Source organism: Meles meles, chromosome 15 (genome assembly GCF_922984935.1).
Source record: "Meles meles chromosome 15, mMelMel3.1 paternal haplotype, whole genome shotgun sequence".
Taxonomy (NCBI): Eukaryota; Metazoa; Chordata; class Mammalia; order Carnivora; family Mustelidae; genus Meles; species Meles meles.
In genome coordinates, this window is record NC_060080.1 from 25,129,693 (window position 1) to 25,149,610 (window position 19,918).

General features: G+C 49.6%; 1 protein-coding gene across 2 annotated transcripts in view; it reads right to left on the bottom strand.

Annotated features, from left to right (window-relative positions):
* Nucleotides 1–301: 301 nt before the first annotated feature.
* XDH (xanthine dehydrogenase) overlaps nt 302–19,918 on the bottom strand; it is a 64,353-nt gene continuing 44,736 nt past the window's right edge. For both annotated transcript variants that reach the window (XM_045979360.1, XM_045979359.1), the window contains exons 24-36: nt 18,746–18,832; nt 13,863–14,054; nt 13,526–13,671; nt 12,642–12,723; nt 11,995–12,090; nt 10,517–10,645; nt 9,775–9,849; nt 8,116–8,168; nt 6,301–6,415; nt 5,457–5,522; nt 4,598–4,786; nt 3,092–3,268; nt 302–1,440 (exon numbers count right to left, since the gene is read on the bottom strand). In XM_045979360.1, the coding sequence (XP_045835316.1) occupies nt 1,390–1,440; nt 3,092–3,268; nt 4,598–4,786; nt 5,457–5,522; nt 6,301–6,415; nt 8,116–8,168; nt 9,775–9,849; nt 10,517–10,645; nt 11,995–12,090; nt 12,642–12,723; nt 13,526–13,671; nt 13,863–14,054; nt 18,746–18,832 (1,458 nt within the window). In that variant the 3' untranslated portion in view covers nt 302–1,389. The remainder of the gene's footprint in view (nt 1,441–3,091; nt 3,269–4,597; nt 4,787–5,456; nt 5,523–6,300; nt 6,416–8,115; nt 8,169–9,774; nt 9,850–10,516; nt 10,646–11,994; nt 12,091–12,641; nt 12,724–13,525; nt 13,672–13,862; nt 14,055–18,745; nt 18,833–19,918) is intronic.

Consider the following 19,918-nt stretch of genomic DNA (forward strand, 5'->3'; position numbering starts at 1 on the left):
TGCATGGCCTCCACTATTCTCTTTCCGTAGAACTACAGCCCCATCGGGCAGAAGGTTGGGTGTTTGAAACAGTGAAGGCACAAGACAATGCCACATCGTGCACCCCTCACCATACAGTGATGAAATCACCTGTTGGAGTAACTAGAGGGATGTTTGCTCCTCTCCTGTTCTCCTGAACAACCTCAGGAGCTTGGGAGGAACTAAGCAGGATTCTGGAATCCCAGAAAGTACATCTCAGTAAGGAAGCCAGGCCTCTGATAGCTGCAGACCCCTTATATAACTGGAGTTTTCAGGTCATCTATTTATAGACTTCTAGAGCTGGAGAAGGCCGTAGAGACTATTCCAGTCCAATCCCTCCATTCTGCAGTAAAATAAAGCACAGAAAAGAGAAATGACAGACCAAGGTTGCACAGATAGACACACAGCTGGCAGGAGAACCCAGGCTCCTTGACTGCTATCCCTCTGGCTGATCTTGATTTTGGCAGCATGATTTCTAGATGGAAGTTACTCTGCTATCCAATGAAGATTTTTCAACCTGATTTTTTTAAAGGTTTTATTTATTTGTTAGGGTGAGCAGGATAGAGAGAGGCAGGCAGAGGAAGAAACAGACTTCCCCACTGAGCAGGGAGCCTGATGCAGGGCTTGATCCCAGGACCCTGGGAGCATGACCTGAGCCGAAGGCAGAGGCTTTAACCCACTGAGCCACCCAGGCACCCTACCTGATTTTTTTTTTTAACATACAAAGGAGAAGAGAAAGAAACCTAGCACATTGTGGGTGCTCAATCATCAGGTTGATTGGTTTTGGATGGTATAGGATAATTTATTTTCTGCCACTTCACAAGATTAGATTCAATTATCCTTGAATTTGTTTCATTGTTCATTCTGTTCAGTGACCCAAAGGCAGTTAGAGGTTTGAATCTCACCCCACTGTCCCACTGCAAATTGGAGTATGCACCTGAGGTTACAATGGGATGTTCATTGGTTTGACGGGGAGGCTTTCTGAGGAAGGCACGTGGATTTAGAATTTAAGCTTCCGGAGGATTGCGGACACCCTCCTTGAGGGACAGAGACAGTCAGCCCCTGAGGTTATACAGCCTGTGAGTTAGGATATGGTACAAATACTTCTCAACCCTATTGTAAATACATGATTAAAGCAGACATATAAAAGATTCCAATACCATATCAGTTACATGAATTGGCTTATCATTAAGTTTGTGAAGCAGGTCTTTATCCACGTCTTCCAATGGATTCAGTGTTCTTCCAAACACCGTCCTGATGAGTCAGGCAGGGTCATCCACGACATGGGCAGACTCATGTTCTGCGGAGCATGTCCCACACTCCACGGAAGCTCCGGGGTTACGTAGGACAGCTCTGCTGGGGGCCTTCTCTTCAGACCCTCACAGACCAGGGCTTGCAGTTTTCGGGTACGCCAGTGACACACTAGGAAGGAAGGAAAGGAGCACTCATTGCCGGGGTCTCCCCACAGCACAGGACGCGTGGCCCCCTCTGACGCACACGCCACCTCCCACCGCTGCCAACCACCCTTCCGAGACCAAACACCCTTCTGCAGTCCCAGCTGTTGGGCACACCTCCAGGGCAGGACCCCTTAATCTCCCAATCATTCATGTATTTATGCGAAGCACTCAGTGTGGTGGGCACTCTAGGCTCTGAAGGCACGCGGATGTCCAGATACAGAAGTGGTCCCTTCGCAGATGCTACTCACAGTCCTGGAAAGCATGACTGGTCCCTAGAATCAGCTACATGTGCAAAACCACGGCAGGGGTGTTAAATCACTAGTTTGTTATAACAGAGTAAAGGGGCTTGGATCGGAATCTTTGCTTTGGGTATGAGGACCTGGAGGGGCTCATTAAATCAATGAGTTCTGCGTCAGACTGTTGGCAAGGAGCTAACCTGCAACCTGTGTAACCTTACGGGAAGCCACGCAACACCTCGCCTCCCAGGGAATGGAGTTTGGGGAACTTGTCAGTGTCGTGGCCATGGTGGGAAGGTTCTGGGCTGTGGGAAAGTCACTGTGGAGCCGTGGGCATGCCTCACTGTCTGGAAGCTCCACACAGACTGGTGGTCTTTACCCCATAGCTAAAGCTATTGGCAGAGGAGGGTGGCCTGCCTGGGGTCCCGTCGGCCCCCCGCCCCCTCGGTGCTGAGACCTGGGACGGCAGATCTGTCTGCTCTGGAGACTGCTGGGCCCTCCCCGTCCCTGGAACGCGTTGGGTCCTTCAGTAGCCATTTCACCTCTAAACCCAAACCCCGAAAGGCCTATCAAATCTCCTGTCACATGCCCAGGGGGAAATCCAGCTTGGGCCAGCAGGAAGAACCGGGTCCTACTAAGTCAACAGAGGCTGCTGTCGTAAAGGCCGCTGGAGAGTCCCGTGTGGGCGGCACCCACCGGAGCTCAACCCAGAGGTGACAGCGGGGGAAACTGTCCTTGCGTGGTCTCCTTTTGCTAGGCATTGTCCACTATAAGTATCTTCTAGGGGTTTCCCAAAATGATTCCAATGACCACAGAACCCCAGCTACACTCTGCTACGCACACGAGGTAGTAACCCATGACGCTGTAATGCGCTCATCTGGTTTCCTGAAAGATCGCCCAGTCTTTACACATACCCACGCGTGCCCACATCTGCACACAGCAATCAGAGAACAAACGTGCTGCCTCTAATTAATTCATTAACACCCATTTCTGTCCCTGACTCCGCAGTCCTCACACAGCGGCCTTCACAAAGAAAGGTCTCAAATGTGCCAGGGATGGACACGAGAGATTAGGCTCTTGGGGACTTTTATCCAACACACCCTCATCTTCTTGGCAAACAATGAAATCTGTGCATGATACTGGGCACTGAGGAGTCCTCTTCTCTCAAAGAAGGCCCAGCTGTAAGCTGCAGCTTGAAGGGGATTTCTTCCTGTTTTCCAGCAAGTTCGAGGGGCCGCCTCAATGGTAGAAGGAAGGCAGCCCGGACCCAAGGCTGCCCAGTGGAGAGAGAGAGCCTGCCATCCCACTGTCCTTTCTGTAGTGCTCAGGCCTCTGCCCCAGCCTCCCCCAGACTGAGTGGGCACTCGAGGGGCCTCCTACCAGGGTGGTGAACTTGTCCACACAGGCATTGCGGATCCTCTCCGGGGTGGCAGGGCTGTCGAGCCGGAAAAGCTTCTCCATCTTAAAATCTGGGTTCCTAGCTCGAGCTGCACTGATGGCGTCTTTGATGGCAAAGAAGATAGAGGCTGCCAGAAAGAGGGGCGGCTCCCCGACGGCCTGGACAGACAGAGCACAAGACAGGGAATCAGGCAACGAGACCCCAGCCTCCACACCCGGAGGGCCGGTGACACCTGGAACCCCAGCTGGCCCCAGCAGGTTGCTCCCAGTAAGGCAGGGAGGATGGTCAGAATCCTTCAGGAGCCGAGAACAAGCAACCCGAGGAAATGACTCAACCTCATTGGCATATTTCTTTTAACTCTCACTACGTGATTTTCTCTGATGCCATCATGCAAATAAAAGGTACCATTAAAAGTCGTATTAAATAATTATATTTTAGGGGCATCTGGATTGGCTCAGTCAGTTAAGTGTCTGCCTTCGGCCCAAGTCATGATCCCAGAGTTCTGAGGTCGAGTCCCACTTTGGGCTCCTTGCTCAGCGGGGAGTCTGCTTCTCCCTCTGCCTCTGCCTGCCACTCTGCCTGTTTGTATGCGCTCTCTCTCTCTCTCTCTTGGATAAATTAATTGATTAATTAGGTTGTTCTGTTTTGTCCCCCAAAGCATAGATCAGAAACTTCCTGCATCAAAATCCCTGGGACACTTGTTAAAAATGCACATTCCAGGGCCCTACTGCAGACCTACTGAATCAAAATTTCTAGGGATGGGCCCCACAGAAATGCATTTTTGTCATGCATCCTCAGTGAGCCCGATGCGTGTCAAACCGTGAAAGTCAATGGCAAGGATCACAGAGCGTCCAGACTCAACCACAGTAAAGTAAACCATGAGATGAGCAAATGAGTGTGTTTCACTGGTTACAAGTGATCATCTGTCTTCCTTCTTTGATCTAGGACTGTATCGGTCAGCTTACTTGATTTGACCATTTTTCCATCCTTACTGGGGACGGCAAGGAAATAGAGGATGGCTAGAATCTTTCAGGCATGCAGATCAAGTTTAAGGTCAGGTGCCAGCCACTGAAGGGGGCAAAGGGTTGGCACAGAGGTGTTGCCCAATCTGCAACGAATAGGCTATTCTTGTGAGATAATGGCGGGGGGGGGGGGTGGGTATCTGTGCAATCGTCTTTAGGACCAAGCATCACAATGCACACGTGAGACATGGGTGGAGGTCAGGCTTTGACCTATAGGACCGGATTAAGGAATCCTTCTGAGTGCTGCCAAAGGAGCTAGCTTTGCCCACACAGAAGTAGTGTGATCCTAGCTCTGTTTTCTTGGGCAGGGACTGCCCACCCTTCTGCCATCCTCACCAAAGCTAGCGTCAAGCCCTCTGGTCCTTCCAGACCAACCACCAGCAGACCTGTGGTGGAGTCCCTCCTTGCCCCCAGAGCCTCCCACCGTGCAGACCAGAAGGCAGTACAGACCCAGGGCAACGGTACCTTGGATGCATAGATGGCCTTCTTGTTGGGACAGTCACGGAGGAGGGACACCCTGAACTCAATGGGGATGCTGCCAAATGCAGGGATCTTGTAGGTGCTGGGGCCACGGGTGTGTAGGCTCCCCTCTGGGGAGTAGTGCAGCTCCTCCAAGGTGAAGAGGCCGAGGCCCTGCACAAAGGCCCCTTCTACCTGCAAGGCAGACAGAAAGCACCGTCACTCTGTTTCCCCCTCCCCCGCCAAGAACATATACAGCTTGCCCCACCAGGCACCAAGCCTGATGGAAAGGAGTAGAAAACATCCCTCCACAGCCTACCTGGCCCCCGCCCAGCCTGGGATCACCCCTCTGGGCCTTCGCCAGGCACTGAGGTAGGCAGGGAGAAGACATCAACACTAGAGATTAGTTTTAGAACTTGTCAGTGATTCCAGAAGACTCATACCATAGTAGGCAGAATTTTTTCATTAAAATCTGCCACAGAGTGGGTGGAGCTGTTCCCCCAGCGCTGTCACTGGGGAAATAGCAACTCGGAGCTGAGAACCAGGCTCCCAGGCTGATGGTTGCTGCGTGTCCCTCGGGGGCCCCATGTGACTCCCATGTGCCAAGTGGGACCATGCGCTTGCAGGCAGCCCCGCAAGACAGGAGGAATTTCTGGGATGGTGGATTTAGGCTTTGTGAACTCCCAGCCCTGCCTGGCTCTAGGAGAAGCAGTGACCCCGCTGGGGCTTATGGATTTCTCAGAGGGCACCTGCCACACTCTGCGGGCCCACACGTCTGTTCTCCCAGCCGCCCTGCTCACAGCGGAACTCGGGGGTCACACCCGCGGCCGAGCCCATCACCCCCTGGGTCACCACGGTGCCTTACCTGTCCAATATCAATGGCAGGGTTCAGACTGGAACCGACATCCATGACAATGTCGGTGCGGAGGTTCTGGAGTGGGGGGCGGGGGGAGAACAAAACGCAGTGTGAGAAGAAAGGAAGGTGTGGGATGACAGATGGGGCTTGGGGACCCTTGAATCACTGCATCAGCCAAATGGCACTTTCAGAAGCAGAGGACCCTGGGCGTGCTCAGGCAGGGTGTTCGTGGCCCTGCCGGTCCGCACTGGCATCGTGATGCTCAGGTTTGAGTTGGGACAGGCTGGGCAGGGGATGGCGGCGGCTATGCTCGGCTGTGATCAGGAGTCACGTGCGCACACCTCCGAGTGAGTGGGAAGGCCGATTCCCAGGTCCCTGGGCTCTGAACCCGAGTCTGGGTGGATCGTGTCAGGAAGGGGACAACAAACTACGTTCCATGGGCTGATTCCAGCCTGAGCCCCGTTTTGGGGGGAACTGTGAGCCAATAATAGTGTCTGCCTTTTTAAGGGACTGACAAAAATAAAAGGAATATGGTGTGACACGTGACAATTATGTGAAATTCACAGTCAAGTGTGCACAAACCGCCTCCTAGGAGAACACGGCCATGCCCGTTCCTTTGCGTTCGTCTGTGGCTGTTCTGCTTCCGTGATGGGGGGCAGAAGAGGTGAACCAGAGTCTTTGGGGGCCCAAAAAAACCTCAAATATTTTCTTGCTGGTCCTTTCTAGGAAGTCTGCCAGGCTGTGATGTCAGACATTATTTTCCAAGCCAGAAAGTGCGTTCTTAGTGTTTGCAAGTCACTCGTTTCTCCTCCCTTCCCCCTAACTTAGTACAAAGGTTTTGCAACCCCCTTACTTTGTGATCCCCTGTTAAGCAGTCGATTTCCACTTCGGAGCAAGCCACCCCATAGGAGAAGTAGTGGAAGGGGTTCCCTGAATTTGTCTCAAAGCTGTAGCCAAGGTTGGGTGTCCTGGGAGAGAGAGGAGAAATCATTACACACGCACACGTGCTAAGATGAGCATTGCCCCTCACCACACACACACACACATACACACACACACACACACACACACACCCCTTTATCCACAAAATCCTAAGACTCCAAAGGTTTTTTTAATTCAGCTGTTCTTCATAAAAGCCCATGTACTTTTAATATTTTGAACCTGTTAATGAAATCCGGGTGTTCCAGAGCTTCCCGCCTCCTGTCTGCTCAGTTGTGCCCAAGGCTCTTATGAGAATCATTCTGCACAGCTGAGCGGCATATAGATCAGTGTGCTGGCCTCTACATGGTAGAAACGGGACACACTTGCCCAAGCTCACGAAAAACACGAAGGCTGCACTCCCAAAGGATCTGCTGAGCTGGTATTCCGGGTCTCGGAACCAGAGAGCCGGCCTGTGCTGAATCCTGGGCCGCTCACCTTTCTCCAGGTGAGAGCTGAGGTCAGCAGCTCCCGCAGCCTGGGTGCACACGGAACCACTTGCCTGCATGACTCCTTGGCTATGGGCCCCTTCTTGGTTCCAACAAAGAATCCGAGGAAAGTGTTACCGATAAAAGCAGATGCTTTCTTATATTTTTTCTTCTTCTTTAATCTTGGGTATCTTACCCAATTCCAATTTCACATGAGTCATACGTGTGTGTGTGCGTCTTCTCACACCTGGAGTTTATAGTCTCCTGCACCCGTGTTTTTTTTATTCATGACACAGAAAATCGTGAGTGATGGGATCGGAGTCTGCGTGAGCACAAAACCAGTACCGAGTTGAGGGGAAACGATTCCCCCAGGAGAACCTGCCACCTTCTCTGACCTCAGATTTCACCTTCTTCACTTGGGTGTTCCTTTATATTACCCAGTTTTATCAACCTTGAAAACGAAGCAAGAACGTCTGAGAAAACCCGCACGTGTGCATGTTTGCGCGAGTCAAGTATCACGAAACCCGGGGGGCACTGGCAAAATGTTTGTTTGCCATATTGAACTTTTTCTCCAAACCCGTTGATGTGCAAAAGAAGAAGTCCTAGTTAGACTTCCCAGAGAAAGCTGGAACATCACGGCCGGTAGGAAATACCGTCGCATCTTTTTACAGCCTTGGAATCAAATCGGCGAGGTCTCTAGCTCTTCGTGTTGCTACTGAATTTCAAAGCAGCAGAAGGTATGTGCTCTTTTCTGAATCTCACTTTCAGCACCACTGACGTCTGCATTTTGAAACCAGACCACGCACTCTAACTCCTCCCCTGGTTCTTTCCGAGGAAAGCCTCCATGCAGAAATCTGACGCATGGTACAGAGGAAGGGACACGGGTAACTCGGCCCCAGGTTCTAGGAGAACCCCAAGGGAGGGGTGGCTGGGGATGGTCCCACTAGGTTGTTAATGAGGAAACAGGCCCAGCAAGATCCCCGATCTCTCCAAGCGCAAGAAGACGCTTCCAGACCAGAACCAGAGCACAGGTCTTCGGATACGAAGGCTCGTGCTTCTGCCTCCTTGGCACACAGATTGGCGATGCCGGGCACTTTAGAGCATCTTCAGAGTGAAATGAGCCGCAGTCCATTGAAGAGATTAGAGTTTCAGGGGAACTGCTCTCTCCCGACCGAAGGCCGGGAGCACCCGGTGCTGGGGGGCACTTCAGAGGTTAGGATGAGAACACATGGTGAGGCGGGTGAGACCAGCTCCATACTTACTTATAAAACCCGGTCGCAGACAAGCTCACTGCGTCAAAGTAGGCAGCTAAGACCTGAGGAGAGGAGAGAGACAACGGGAAGGGCTTAGCATGGTTTCCAGGAACGCTGCCCCAGCACTGAGGTTTCCCGGGTTCACCCTCCTCAGACCAGGTCTATGTACCAGCTCTCCCCAACCCCCCCAAAACTTTGCCTCACGTGCTCCTGCGTGAGGAGAGGGCACAGGACGCCTGTGCTACGGCAGCCTTTGAGCTGGTCTTTGCCCTTCGAGGAGCCTCCCCAGGCTACTGGGGAGCCCAGCCCAACCACAGTGAGCATCTCAACCTACTGCCCACGTCACTCCCCAGCTCTAGAGCTTAGTCCCCCCATCATCTCCAAAGAACATGCTTGACATTCAGGACCCCAAGGTTCTCTCTGCCGTCAGGTCTCACACACATCCACGCCAGCCAGACTGGAGGGGCAGCTCTCTCCCAGCCCCTCCGTGTCCCCACAGCTCTACACACTTGTTCACGCAGTTCCTCCACTGTATCTGCCCAAATCCTTTCCCTCCCTCAACGCCCAGCTCAAGCTTGCCTCTCCGTGTCTCCATGTGGAAATCCAAACTACCCAGATCAACCTAGTTCCATGTGGTATTAACATGTGTGGTATCTGTGAGGGTGGGAAGGGAAGTGGATGGGGTCTGAGAGAAATAGCTTGTTTTCTTGGGGTCTCTAGAGGGAAGCGTATGCTATCTGACTTGGGTCATGCAGGGCTCACTCTGTACGTTACTGTTGTGCCCACTTTTCCCACCCCAGCGCTGGGAGATAATAAAGCGAGGCTGCCATGGAGGTGCCCGCTTGTTGGAAGAGATGAAGTCTCCCTCCAGGGAGAAACCTCCCCGCGGCTTCCCGCCGAGGGTCCCCGACACACACGCCTCCAAACCAAAACCCAGAGAACTGGGCTCCTTCTTATTATGAGTGCTTGCCTGTCACTTCTAAAAACCACAGGAATGATATAAACTCTTGGGAAATATCTTTTTCCCCCACTCCTTCACAGATGGAGCCTCGGTGGACTCCAGAGCTGGAAGGGGAAGGGCAGCTAGGGGTAGCCCTCCCACAGCAGGAGGTTTGAAGAAAACCAGGCTCATCAAGACTGAGAATGAGGGGCACCTGGGTGGCTCAGTGGGTTAAAGCCTCTGCCTTCGGCTCGGGTCGTGATCTCAGGGTCCTGAGATCGAGCCCCGCATCGGGCTCTCTGCTCAGCGGACAGCCTGTCTCCTCCTCTCTCTCTCTGCCTGCCTCTCTGCCTACTTGTGATCTCTGTCTGTCAAAAAAAAAAAAAAAAAGACTGAGAATGATTGGGGTGTGGAACCAGACCCAGAGTCAGGCCCATTCAGCAGTCACCCTACTTTCCAAGGCTCAGGGCAGCCCATCTCCCAGTCCTCACAGGGTTGTCAAATCCTGGATCAAACTTTTTCCTCAAGTGACTTCCCTCAACTATGAAAACCACAAAGAAAGGGGCCCAGCAAGGTGGAGCCTTTATTTGTCCTGTGAAACCATACCCACCACTTCAGCTTCTCTGCCTGTGACTAGATCTTGACCCTATTCCTGCTGCAGAAGGGACAGAGAGCCTGCCTTCAATGTCTCTCATTTTCAAAAGCAACTTGGACCAGCTCAGACTTACCCAGTCTTCCCAGGTGCCAGTAGGATTCTTTTTCTTGAAGGGTTCCAGCCTTTTCAGGATGGTCTGACAAGCTTCCTAAGAACACATCCACCGCATACCAGACACATTAATCTTCTGCATCTCCTGGTCCAGGCAAAAGCCCAAGGGCCTCAGCAAGGCCACCTCCAAGTAATGCTGTGCCCACGGTGCCCTTCTGACAGCATTTCCACCCTCTCAGGAATGACTGAGGCCCAGGATAGAAGCCATAGGACCCCATCGAAGAGACCAGCATTGGCCTTTGTGGGAGAACACCCAGTTCTTAGGCTACAGATGAAATATTTGAGGGATCCCAAAGGAGATGACTTCTCCCATCAAAACGCTTTTCTTAATTACATCTTCCACATGGAAACAGAAGCCAGTGGGTCTGACCTGGCCAACCCCCAAATCCAATTCCAACCTTGTCCATAGTCTTTTGACCAGTTCTAACACTGGGGGGTGTATCTTTCCAGAATGCTCCTTGTGACCCTCCAAATCTCCTCCCCATCCTACACTCAACCTTCTTGGCTCTGATGGAAGGGATTTCGGCTATTAAGCCTCTCTTTCAGCTTGGTGTCAGGAGGAGTCCCTGGATAAGAGAGCCAAGGCATGGCCACAGCCAAAGAGCCAACAAGGACCATTCCAGCTCCCACCCCAGGGGGCTCTCTGGGCCCAAAACCCTGGGCTGGCCCTCAGCTCTGGGGGCTGGGCTGCCCAGGCTCCTCACATAGACAGCCTGTCCGTTGAGGTCAGCGCTGACGGAAGCAGCCGTGGGAGAGGTGTTTGGCACGGTGTTAGTGCTCGTCTCGCTGATGTAAATCTTAGAAGTGGGGATTTTCAGAGCTTTGCTGGCCACCTGGGAAAAGAGACAACATCACTTTCTCAAGGAGGGGTTAGCATGGGGCTTGGCTGCCTTCTCCCCAAGACAGACTCAGGTTCACTCTTGTAGGCAACAAAATAATTTTATAAACTATAGTCCTATTGAAACTGGGATGTTCTCATGCCTATCTCAGTTTGAAGCAGAACTTTATGGAGTGACTTTGTTGGATGAAATAAGTCAAGCAGAGGGAGTCAATTATATGGTTTCATTTACTTGAGGAGCATAAGGAATAACACAGAAGACATTAAGAGATGGAGAGAAGTGAGTTGGGGGAAATCAGAGTGGGGAGACAAACCATGAGAGACTGTGGACTCAGAAACAAACTGAGGGTTTTGGAGGGGAGGGGAGTGGGGGGTTGGGTGAGCCTGGTGGTGGGTATTATGGAGGACATGTATTGCATGGAGCACTGGGTGCGGTGCATAAACAACAAATTTTAGAACTTGAAAAAAAATAAATAAAAATCTGTAAACCCAATGGTGACTCACAGTGCTTTTTGAAGCTAAACTTGGCTTTTTTTTTTTTTTTTTTTAAATTCAGTTTGGGCAGTCGGTGAGCCAAGCAGGTGTGCCAACTCTAATCCAGTTCCAATATCTGAGCTCCACTGCGTGGGGGAAACTGGTTACCTTCATACCCACAACACACCCACTTATTCACAGTTGGGCGAGGGCACATCCAAAAGATGTGACCCCCAGCTGACCCTTGAGCCCGACCTGGTGGACTGGAGGCTCCTCACCCCTCCCCTGTCCTTGGAATATGGGTCCCACTTGCCTTTCCTACTCCCAAAGTCTGCTCCAAGGTCATGACCTCCAAGGATGATGACGTGGCATTGAGAACACCTGCACATGACCTTGACCAAACCCAGTTAAGGCCTCTCTCTCTATAAACTCTTAAGATTCGGTGGAGATCATTCATCTTGCCGCCTCCCAAGGCAAGCCTCTTACGTAAGTTCCCTTTGCTTATGAAAACTGTAACCTGCCAACCTATGCCTCGTTTTTCTGTCTCTGGGTAGAGGGACCCGTGTCCGATCGCTCCTGGGAAGCTCCCTCAGGAGCTTGCAAACCAACACAGTCACAGAGCCCTAGAATGTTGGCAACGGAAGTGACCTCGGGGGTCACCTGGCCAAGCCCTTTGCACAGATGAGGAAACAGAGGCCAGGAGAGGAGAAGACTTGCCCGAGACCACATGTAAACAGAAGGCAGAGCCTGGCCAGAGCTGGGGCCTCTTCTGCTTGTGCGGTGCACTGCCTCTCAGCATCTCACCACACCCTCCCCCACCACCCGGGCACTGCGGGGCCAGAGAGGGCTCCCAGTGTCCACGCTGCTCACCTGGACCATCTTGGTGTGCAGGCCTTGGCCCATCTCCATGCCCCCATGGGTCAGCAGCACGGAGCCATCTGTGTACACATGAATCAGGGCTCCTGCCTAAGGGAAGGATACCAAACACGAAATTCAGTAAATTCAACCCCGACTTGAGGCTTGGGACCAATGGGGCTGGATCCCAGGAGAAAGAAAACCAGAGGCAGCATTTCAGTTAGAAACCTTACATAAAACCTGCAGCGGTTGTCAATCTCGTGATTTAATGATGTAGCCCTTCAACAGTTTGCCAACATTTTCTGATTCCTCTACATGTCTCCTGTCCTCAGAAAGAAGGAGGTCAGATAAATGTCTTTGTGTTCACTCTACAGAGGAAGCCAAGGATCAGAAAGGCAGAGTAGCTCTCTGTAGCCCTACAACCAGGAAGAGGAAGAACTAGGACTTGACCCCAGATCTCTGAGTCCCATGCTGCCCTCACTGACCTGTGACATTCTGGACAAACAGGAATATGCAAGTTCAACTTCCTTTAAACAGCGGAAAGCCCCTCCACTCAGCTTTGTTACCAGTGACAATGGCCCTTCCTTTGCATTACAGCAGACAGAGGGGGAAATTGGGGCCCCAGCCCAGTGCAGAGGGACAAAATTATATAAAGCAATTACCTGGTTCAGAAAAGGAAGAGTGAAGCTTATTCCAAACTTGGTAGGAATGATGCATAATCCTCTCTTCTTCCAACAATTCTCCCTGGAGAAAAAGAAAGATTCTCATAGAACTTTCTCTACCATGTTTGTGCCAGCTCAGACATGGTGTCAGACAACAATTTTGCAAAATTGGAACAAGGCATTCTTGAAACAAGGTGAACACATAGTGTTCACCATAACTGAGTTGTGCCTCAGTTGGGTAAGCCAAATAAGAAAGGTCAGATCTGGGTTCTGGGTCCTTCTGTGCAGCTGAAGCAGGGCCCACCCCCGAGAGCCTGGACTTAGAAGTATTGTCACTTCCCCTCAGAGTGGAGTTCAGATGGGGTCAGGGTGCCCCGGTGATCTTGGACTATGACTGTCCCAGGGATGAACTGCGTCACACCTTGGTGATGATCCTGGTAACACCTTCCCTGTGCTTTCTATTTGGTTTTCTGGGTAACTCGGTAAGGAAACAGAGTCAGTGTAATTATCCCCACTTTACAGATGTTGAAACTGAGGCCCAAGTGATGGAGTGATGGCAAGGTCCTGTTTATAGATTCACGTCGGAGGCAGGCGTGTAACTGTGGTGTTCGGGGTTCTGGACTGGGGTTCCCCTAAGGTGGGCGAACGTGGAGACGGACCATACTGATGGGCTAGGATGCTGAGGGCCGGCTGTAAGCCCATCTGCCCCCAGGCTCAACATCATTTCAGGATCTTAAAGAGATGGCCACGAAAGGGGCCCCAAACTCAGCCCTCCCGCGAGTTATCTGTTATTAGCCTGGTATTCTGAGTTCAGCCAAGAGGCTGCAGAAAATGAGACCCGAGAGATCCCCAGAACATCGGACTCCTCCCCTCCCTGTGCTTACTCATTGAACTTGTCAATTTCGCTCCTCCGGGCATGATACTGAGAGCTGGCTAGGCATTCATCCCAGCACCTGGACAAGGTGAACCCCTCAAGCTTCTGGTTGAAGTGTGTCAAGTCCCCTTCCTTATACAGGTTTTTCCTCCTCACCTTTGCAAAGAGAGAGACATTGAGGGTTCGCTGGTGGCAATGGATGAAGGGGTACAACCTCGAGGTAAGCTTCCGACCCCCTCCACAGCACGTGCCTCTCCTCTGCCCCCACCGGGAGATGCCCAAGACACAAAGCCACTGTCCCCTCAAAGCAGGGGTGACCAGCGCCACCAAACTCCCAGCTGACTTACTTCCTCTGCCGGCAGCCCGCAGGTCAGAGCGACTTCACTCATCCAGTACTCAGCAATGAGCATCCCCTGAGGCCCCCCAAAGCCCCGGAAGGCTGTGTTGGAGGCCAGGTTGGTCTTGCAGAGCCGCCCAGTGCCCAGGATGTTGGGGATTTTGTAACAGTTGTCCATGTGGAACAGGGCTCGTTCCATTATCTGCAGCAGAAGACGCCAAAATGGGAGAGAAGAGTGCGCCCATGGCATTGGCACTTCAAAAAAGGGACTTCAAGGGCTGCACGCCCTCTGCCTTTCCCAGCCCCCCTGGGTCCTCAGGCCCAAGTTATTTCTTGCATACCAGAGGGTATGCAACACAGGACTCCTTCCTGGGCTCCCGGCGTCTGTGTCTCTCCACCCTCTCACCTAACCCTCAAACAAAAATACACGGTCCTTTCGGGTCAACCACTTGCTTTAAAAAGCCACTTACTCTCTTTGGAGTGAAATCTGTATATCCTTCAGCATGGAATTCAAGACTCTTTACAACCTTCTCCAGGCATATTTTTTATCCTCTCTGCTGACTGTATGTTCCCTTTACCTGATATGCCTCTCCTCAACTCACCCACCTACTAACATCCCCACTCAGCTCCTCCCTGGGGAAGCCCTTCCCGGACTCTCCAGTTTGGACTGGTCTCTTGCCTCTTCAAAAAAAATAGATGATCTTATGATGAACTGATTTTACGTAGTTTGTGTTCCCATTAGAGTTGTATGGTAAACAGCTTAAAGAGTCAAATATTTCTGTAAGTTTGTGTTGTGCAGAATGGCAGCCCTCCCTGTCCTCCCTTCTACTTCACGTAGAGTTCTCCCAGCTCATTCGATCAGCTCTTACATGCTAACTTCCACATCTCTAATAATGCCTGACACTGAAACTTTTTTTTTTAAAGATTTCACTTATTTTTGAGAGAGAGAGAGAAAGTGAGAGAGAGAGGATAAGAAGGGAGAGGGTCAGAGGGAGAAACAGACTCCCTGCTGAGCAGGGAGCCCGATGTGGGACTCGATCCCAGGACTCCAGGATCATGACCTGAGCCGAAGGCAGTTGCTTAACCAACTGTGCCACCCAGGTGCCCCTACACTGAAACTTCTTGATGCGTTCAGTTATAGACTCTTATATTGTTTTCTTGTTATAGAAAATGGGGGTATCATTCTCGCCTAACCCCTATTCCTGAAATCACATCACCTTCCTGTCCCCCATCCTCCCCATATAGTCATATTTTGACCTGACCGATAGGCAGTTTGATATCATCCTGTAAACATTACTGACAGCTGAATCACCTGGTTACACTGTGATTACTTCTGTCTTTCTTGATAGCAACCCCCCCCCCCCCCGGAGCTAATGATTATCTTCACTTTTTCATTTTCTTAGTTTTCTTTTTTTTTTTTTTTAAGATTTTACTTATTTATTTGACAGACAGAGATCACAAGTAGGCAGAGAGGAAGGGAAACAGGCTCCCTGCTGAGCAGAGAGCCTGATGCAGGGCTCGATCCCAGGACCCTGGAATCATGACCAGAGCTAAAGGCAGAGGCTTTAACCCACTGAGCCACCCAGGTACCCCTCATTTTCTTAGTTTTCTATGCAATTATTACTAAGTCAACTTAAAGTTTTCCCCAGTGCTATAAATCTGCTCTCAGTATGTTGGAACACTTTAGACTTTCTAGTAGCCTTATCTTTTAGAAGAAATTATTCCTGGATACTTCTGGCTAACTGCAATTTCAACAGGGAGCCCATTGAGTCCCTGCGCCGCTGTTACCTTGGGATGTTCCCGCACATTCATCCCAGATTCTCTTTGCCTCTCTCCATATTAAATCTCCCTTTCCTGGAACCCATTTCTTCCCCTTCCCTAGTTTTACACCTTCATATTGTTGGAGTACATTCTTGAATATCTTCTCAAAAAAAATTAAAGGAGGAGCACCCGGGTGGCTCAGTGGTTTAAAGCCTCTGCCTTCGGCTCAGGTCATGATCTCAGGATCCTGGGATCCAGCCCCATATCGGGCTCTCTGCTCAGCAGGGAACCTGCTTCCTCCTCTCTCTCTCTCTCTCTCGCTCTCTCTCGCTCTGCCTGCCTCTCGGCCTACTTGTGATCTGTCTGTCAAATAAATAAATAAAAATTTAAACAAATAAAAAAATAAGAGGAGTATATAGAGAAGAGCATTTTTGAGACTTGCCTGCCTGAAATGTCTTTCTTATACTCTCATCCTTAATTAATGATTCGGCCATATATAGGATTCTAGGTTGGAAACAGGTTTTCCATTTTCTCTCAGCATTCTGAAGGCATTTTACTGGCAAATGCAATCAGGTGTCTTTCAATTCTTGGAAACAGTTCTGTTTTTCTCCTTCCTAAAAATTCTAAAATCTTCTTTACCCCCAGGTTTCTCCAAGTTTGCAGTGATGCAAAACTTAGCATAGGTCTATTTTCCTTCATTGTGCTGCTTACTGGAAAGCCTCTTTCAATCTCAAACTGTATGCCCATCAGTTTGGGGGGATCTCCCAAGTCACTGCTTGATAGCTTCCATTCTTTCTCTCTGAAACTTTGATTATTTGGATCTCCTGGATGAGTCCTTGAATTTTGTTGTATCTTCTCTCAGATTTTTTCTGTATTTTTTTCTTTACTTAGAGAGATTTGCTCAAGTTTCTTCCAACCCTTCTGCTTTCAGAGTTTTAATTCAGCAGAGTTCATTTTTATTCTCTGACTGCTCCATTTTTATGGCATCCTATTCTTCCTTGAAGGTATAATAACTCATCTCTCTGAGGAGACCAATGGCAACTTTTATTTGTTTGTTTCGTTTGGGATTTGGTTTACTTCCCCATGTATAGTCTCTCTTTCCCACAGGTTGCTTTTTGTGTCTTTGGTTATTTCAGTCTTAGTCATCCTAGATGCTTTTAGTATGTCTCAATTAATTCCATTTTTGCTTTCCCTGAGCACTCTATCAACTTGTACTTCTATTTTATTTTGTCTTTTATTATCTGTCTCCCCCACCACACTGGGAACTTCCTGAGGGCAGAAACAAAGCCGTATATTCTTCTTTACGTTGCCACTCTAGGCACTCAATAAATGTTTGCTGAATTGAATTTAAAAGCTTCTAAGATCTCTGGGGACAGGCACTGTATCTTTTTCAACCTGATTTTCCCTACAACACCAAAAGGCATGTGTTGCAAATGGTGAGAATGCTAAATGTGGGTTTTTTGAGACGTTTTCACACTAGATCTGAAGTGTGAAGTTTTCTAATTGAGTCAGTTAGCCCCTAGCAAAGAGGAGAAACACAGGCGGTGGGGATTCATGGGAACTTCTGTTTTTCCCTGAAATGTGACTTATTTTTACAAGAAGAATCTATGTGTATATAACTAATATGGTTATAAAATTAAGATTCTAAAAATTATAAAGAGTAGTATCACAAAAATAACTGTTAACTTCCAGAATTAACAAAATACATGTCTACATTAGACTTATAGGAGGGGTGCCTGTGCGGCTCAGTTGGTTAAGCATCTGTCTTCTGCTCTGGTCATGCTCCCAGGGTCCTGGGATCAAGCCCCACGTTGGGCACCGCAGCTCAGCAGGGAGCCTGCTTCTCTCTCTCTCTCCACTGCTCATGATTTCTCTCTCACACTCAAAAATAAATAAATAAAGTCTTTAAAAAACAAAACAAACAGAAAAGACTCATAGGAGAATGTTCAGAGTAGCATTATCCATACTGGCTAAACACTGGAAACGACTCAAATGTTCATTAAGTGGTGAATGGAAAACAAACCATGGTCTATCCATATGATGAAATACTGTCAACAGAAAAGAATGAAGGACAATTGCGTACTATAACAGGGGTGAACCTAAAAACATTAATCTGGGGCACCTGAGTGGCTCAGTGGGTTAAAGCCCCTGCCTTCTGCTCAGGTCATGATCTCAGGGTCTTGGGCAGCTCAGCGGGGAGCCTGCTTCCTCCTCTCTCTCTCTCTCTCTCTCTGCCTGCCTCTCTGCCTACTTGTGATCTCTCTCTGTCAAATAAATAAATAAAATCTTAAAAAAAAACTTAATCTGGAGATAAAAAGCCAGACACAAAATATGATGTAGTACATGAGTCTATTTACATGCATCGACTACAAGAGGCAAATCTATAAAGACAGAAGGTAGATGGTGGGTGTCTAGGCCTGGGGGTGGGGCGGTGAGAACAGGGGCAGCTGTGAGAGATGACTTTGGGGCCATGAAAATGTTTGAAAACTAGAGTATGATAATGGTTGCATGACTCTTTAAATTGACTAAAAACCATTAAACTATATACTTCAAATGGGTGAATTTTATGGTGTGTAAACTATACTTCAATGAAACGGTTACTAAAAAAAAGAATAAATTCAATTTATTCCTTAAAATTCAAACATCACAAAAATGTGTTATATAGGAAATGACAGTGAGTGCCCCCCCTTGTCCCACCCAATCACTGTTTAGCATATATTCTTTTGGGATTTTCCATGCACATCATTATATCTATTGTATGTACATATATACATATGTGTGTATATATATGTGTTTATGTGTGTGTGTGTATATATATATTATAAAGGCATACATTAATTTTAATTACATATACATGTGATGTCACTAGACCGTGCATCCAGTTTTGTAACTAACTTTGCTTGCTTGGCAAAGTATCTGGAAAAAGCAGGGTTTCCAATCAGGAAAGTAATATGATGATCTTTGTGCTTTGGAGATGAACGAAGGGTGGGGACCCGTGGGGAGGCTACCACCATGGTAACAGGCAGGAACTGAGGAGGCCCATGCCAGGGTGGCTGTGGGGCCTGCCCTTGACCCCCCAGTCACCCCCCACCCTACCCCCTCCCCCAGGATGCAGGGGTACCTCACACTTACGCTCTGGGACAGATCCATGGTGTTCCCTGCGTTGCTGTAGTGCTCCACCTTCAAAGCCACCACCTTCCCATTCTTCATGAAGCCGACCTGATGAGGAGAGGGAATTCTCACCAGTGCTCTTCCTCTACTAACCCGAGTCCTCCCCTCCCACCTAGGCTACCTGAAGGAAAGCGGACAGAACAAGACATCACACCATGAAAATGAGGTCACCAGAGCTTCACAGGTGAAGCAGAGAGGAACTAACTTCTTTCCAGTGACGTTCCATGTTCCTCAACCCTGCACACACCTTCTCCCCACACCCCTCCTTCTTCCTACCTACTCCTGGCTTCCAGTTGTGTGAGAGGAAGTGAGGAGGCAGAGAGGGGAGGGCCGGGCAGAAAAACTGAGGAAGATACTGGAGACGTCCCTTACAGCGTCTGGCCAGCAGACACCACGTTACATCCCCCACAAGCAGGAGTGTGCTTTCACATCCTTGACCTTATGTAGCCATCCATAAGTGAGGAACTGGGATTCGGAAGACCAAGTTACTTTCTTTGTAACCAAAGAAAGTAACCAAGTTATTTTCTTTGGGCCCACAAGAATTTGGGAATAAGGGAAAGAGGATCCCTTTGGGGGAATTCAATCGTGAAACAAAAATTAGAAGAGGTCAAAGTGGAGATACGCAAAGCCAGCTCATGGAGAGAAGGGCTCCCAGACTGGGATCTGGCAGGGTATACTCATGTTTAGGGGGACAGGATCCACGGTTATTCACAGGGACCCAGAAAAGGGGTGGTCTCACAGAGGAAGTGGCAGTGACCAGTCACACACAATCTGACGGAGCAGGTGCCCACCCTAACAACTGGGGCCTGTCCAGGCCCCGGGCAGTTTCCTTTCTCATTGTAAATTACTAAACTCTAAACAGCCATTCTGGTCTTTACCCCAGGCAGTGAACACATTAACATTAGGACATTCTGCAGGATGGATTTACCCCGGAGCTGCTGAAAAGTGATGCCATTCAGCCTGAGTGGACAAAGATCAGATATAGACCAGAGTAAACTCGCAAAAGGCATAAAAACCATGCTGGGACATCACTTGGGAGGTGGCCGGCCAGCATCACCCCTCTATGTTGCTGTCGGCCAATTTGAATTTTTCTCACGGCTATTTCTTCTTTGAACTCCTACAGGTAGTCATGAA